This window comes from Gavialis gangeticus, unplaced genomic scaffold, assembly GCF_001723915.1.
Source record: "Gavialis gangeticus isolate Ggan-Ray unplaced genomic scaffold, GavGan_comp1, whole genome shotgun sequence".
NCBI lineage: Eukaryota > Metazoa > Chordata > Crocodylia > Gavialidae > Gavialis > Gavialis gangeticus.
The window spans coordinates 1,442,426-1,446,207 of NW_017728959.1; the positions used below are offsets into that span (position 1 = coordinate 1,442,426).

The 3,782-nt window shown below is 57.9% G+C and overlaps 1 protein-coding gene across 1 annotated transcript in view; it reads left to right on the top strand.

The window, feature by feature from the left end:
• The window catches only part of CCDC105 (coiled-coil domain containing 105), a 31,972-nt gene extending 28,190 nt beyond the window's left edge, over positions 1-3,782 (top strand). Inside the window, exons 4-7 of the mRNA XM_019508108.1 lie at positions 707-873; positions 1,389-1,484; positions 1,819-1,932; positions 2,436-3,782. Coding sequence (XP_019363653.1) covers positions 707-873; positions 1,389-1,484; positions 1,819-1,932; positions 2,436-2,636 — 578 coding nt within the window. The 3' untranslated portion in view covers positions 2,637-3,782. The remainder of the gene's footprint in view (positions 1-706; positions 874-1,388; positions 1,485-1,818; positions 1,933-2,435) is intronic.

The window sequence follows — 3,782 nt, forward strand, 5'->3', positions numbered from 1 at the left end:
GATGAGGCCATCTAGGAGAGAGCCTGTGCCCCCATCACTGCACCCAGTAGACACCCCTGCCTCCCTCGGGCCACCCCCTCTCACCTCCTGCCAGGGACCCTGTCACCATCCCCAAAGAGACGCCATCACCAGCCCCACAGAGATCCCTTCAACCCCTGGGATTGCCTCAGCCCCCCAGAAACCCCCTTATAGCTTTCCTCAGATGCTTCCAGCCTCCACTAGGGCCCCATTTTCTGCCCTCCCCAGAGATCCATCTCTGTCATGGATGTCTCTCCAGGGACCCCCTCTCTACCAACTAGGAACATGAACCCCATGACCCCTCAGCTCTCCCCATACTCCTCCAGCAACTGTCACCCAGTTGCTTTTCCCAACTTGTTGAGTCCATGGCTGCCAATGGGCTCTCCAGGAAAATGGCACCCAAGCTACATCCCTCCCATTATTCCCATGCTCCCTTGGCCCATGGTGCTGGCTACAATGGGAAGGATACACAGAGTGTGGGCTGTGCCTTCCCCCACTCCCATGGTGGGGGTGCTGTGCCTTGTGGTATCTCCCCAAAGTACAGATTGGGAGACTATCCATTGTGGAGGATCTCTCTGCCCTGAGGGTCCATAACATGGGTGGCATCTCCCCTCCGTGTGAGGGGAATGCACGGTGGGGATCTCCCACCCCCTGGGGCCAGTCCTGACACCGGTGTCTCACACCCCAGAGTGTGCTGCAGCTATCGAGGAGGCACGGCACCTCACAGTACAATCCAAGAAGGTGCTGACGGTGCTGAAAGAGGACACGGTCCAGGCCACAGCCACTCTCCGAGAGGCCCAGGCAGCCATTGACGGCAGCCTGCAACGTAAGATGAATGAGACTATGGCCCTCAAGGTAACTTGGGGGCAAGGACTGGCCCCACACAGGACATGGCAACCCCCCGCATGAACCTGACCCTCATGGGACACTGCTCTACATGCTACCCTCTGGGGACCCCTGCTCACCACACCAACCCCAATGGGATGCTACCCTACGTGTGCCAGCCTTTCTGCAGAACCCTCTTCCCCACAGGCCGTCTCCCTAGGGCCCTGCCCCTCACACACACTTTGTTCCCTCTCCCCACCCCATACACTCCAGTCACTCCACAACAGCCCATCCTCATGTGTTGCCCCCCAAGGGACCCTGCCTTCTTCTCCTGACTCCCACCTTGCCTTCTCCCAGGGATACCAACCATTGTGGGGGCAGGGGAGGGTGTCCCAAAGGATGACTTCCATGTCCCCTTCCCTCTTGAAGGGGCAGCTGCTCTAATTCAAACTTAGCGCTTGGAGGTGGTGGGGGGGATGACCTATTCCTGTGTAGATCTAGGCTGATCCCTAACTACTTGTGTGTCTCTGCTTCTCCGCCGGCAGGAGCGTCTCTATATGGTGATGGGGGGCATGCGCAGCACCTTGAATCGCTGCCAGCGCTTCCACGATGAGATGGGCATCACCCATGGCATAACCATGGTGCGCAGGGGCATGAGAGGGTTTGGGAGCAGAGAGGAAGGGAGAGGAGGAGCAGGGGGAGGAGAGATAAGCAGACAGGGGGTGTGATGGGAAAAGGGCTCCACAGTTGAGAGGGACTGCAGAGAAGTGGAGGGGAGGGAGTACCAGCTGGAGGGCAGTGATGGAGCACCTGGGGTAGAGATATCAGCTGGCCTATAGGATGGTACCAGCTAGGGGAAAGGGCTGGGGAAAGGGGGACCCAACCAGGGAGGCTGAAGTATGTGCCTTTAGTGGGAGGGGATAGCTCGGCTGTGGGGCTCTCCCAACTCTGACCTGCTGTGGCCCTGGGTTTCAGGGCCCTGAGTCCAGCAAGTACCAGGAGACGCGAGAGAAGCTGACCCGGCCCATAGTGCGAGTGTATCAGCGACATGTGGGCACCCAGCTGCCAGAGGCCAACATCCTCACACAGGTACCCACGCTCTGATGGCAGTCAGGGGAAGACGTTGCCAGGCACAGGGCTATCTCATCGGGTTTGGAAGGCTGTAGGGGCCAATGGGGCAGATGGACTGGGAGCAGCTTACCCACTGTGGTGGCTGTAGGCAGTAATGCTATCCAAATATGGTAGCTGTAGGAGGTTATGGTGTTGCTAGGCTTTTGCACCTGGCCTGCCTGTGATCTGTGATGGCTGTAAGGGATTATGAGGCTGCCAGATGCAATGCCTCACCTGGTGGTAATGACTGAAGTGACACTGTTGCTGGATGGGTGGGACTTCGCCCAGCTGAGATAGGTGTTGATGGTATACTGGGGTCTTGGGGGCAGCAGTGCCTCATCAGGCTGTGACAGCTGCAGAGGAGGATGCTGTTGAAGAGCAAGGGGGGCAGGGGAGGGCAGCGCTGAGTTGGGTTGTGACACCAGCAGGGAAGGGACCAGTGAGGCCCCACTCAATGGTACCCACCCTGTCCTCCGCCACAGGGCAGCACACTGCTAGAGTCCTCCATGCAGAACACGGCCAGGAACGTGGAGCGCATGCAGCACACCAAGAAGCACCTGCGCTCCTGCATCCACGACAAGCAGATGGGCTTTGATGTGGATGCCAGCATCCAGCGCCTCCGCCGGCGCCGCATGCATCCACGCAGCAACATGGACGAGGCCAGTCAGCTGACCTGCTCCTAGGGGCACCCTGCCCCAAGAGCTACAATATTATACAAATAAAGCGCTGAGAGCCTTTAGTGCCAGCCCCAGCACCATTACTCGCCTGGGGGTTGGGATGAGGGTGTCTGTGCGTGTGTGCACAAGGTCAGGGAGACTTGAATAAGCTGGGAGTTGGGGAACAAGTGGTCCCTAAGCAAGGTGCTGTCTCTTGTGAGCAAGCCATTGGATTCAGGCATCAGGAGGCAGTGCCTTCACCCTAATTCAGGGCCTTCTCCATTCCCACAGTCCACAGGCCCATGCTTGTGGGCAGGACTCTGTGCTAGAGCCAGCAGAGCTGAGGACACTGCTCTGCCCTTAGCACTGGGCCAGGCCCTCACGGACTGGGGATGCCAGCATGGTGCGGGGTGATGGGGAGCAGTGCCATGGGGACTTCACGGGACAGACAGCCCCCTCCTCAGCTCTCAGTCATTTACTGCCACAGCCAAGCCCAAGTCCACTTCTTGTTAAATATCAAAGGCCCACAGCTCTGGGTATCCCATGAGCACAAGGAGCTCTCAGGACAGTCTACAGCTTGGCAAACATTTTACAGCCAGCCAAGGAGAGAAGATAAATGCAGGTAGATACACATCAAAAGGGACACAGCATGTATTCCAGGGATCAATATCAGATCACAATATTTCAATTGGCACATCCACGTGCCCCTTCCCCACCACTGGAGGCACAGCTGACGTACCAGCCTTAGTCCCACCCTTGCCCCGTACAGGTCTCTAGGTCAGGAGCCGCGTTTGTAGTCTGAGTCTGGCTGCGTGTCTCTCTCCTTATCCCAGCTGGCTCCTTTCTCCTGCCCCTTTGTCTCACCTTGTGGCCAGCAGCTTGTTTTGAGGATTCCCAGCCGGCTCTCTTCCTGCTTCTCACCGCCTCTTGCTGACGTGAAGGAGAAATGTAAGTGGTTATAGATTCACAGCCACGTGGTGTACAGTGCGCTGGATGTCACTTCCTGCCCTGACATCACCACCAAACAAGTTCCTTATCACAGAGTACAGTCCGCCCATCTGGCCTCAACCGGCTGCGATCTCCCAAGTGCAGGGCACTCCCTGCACCCTGCAGCTGAGCAGCCCCTGCTCTCCCTAGAAAGGACTGGGCTGCACAACCGTCTCCTCATCCTCG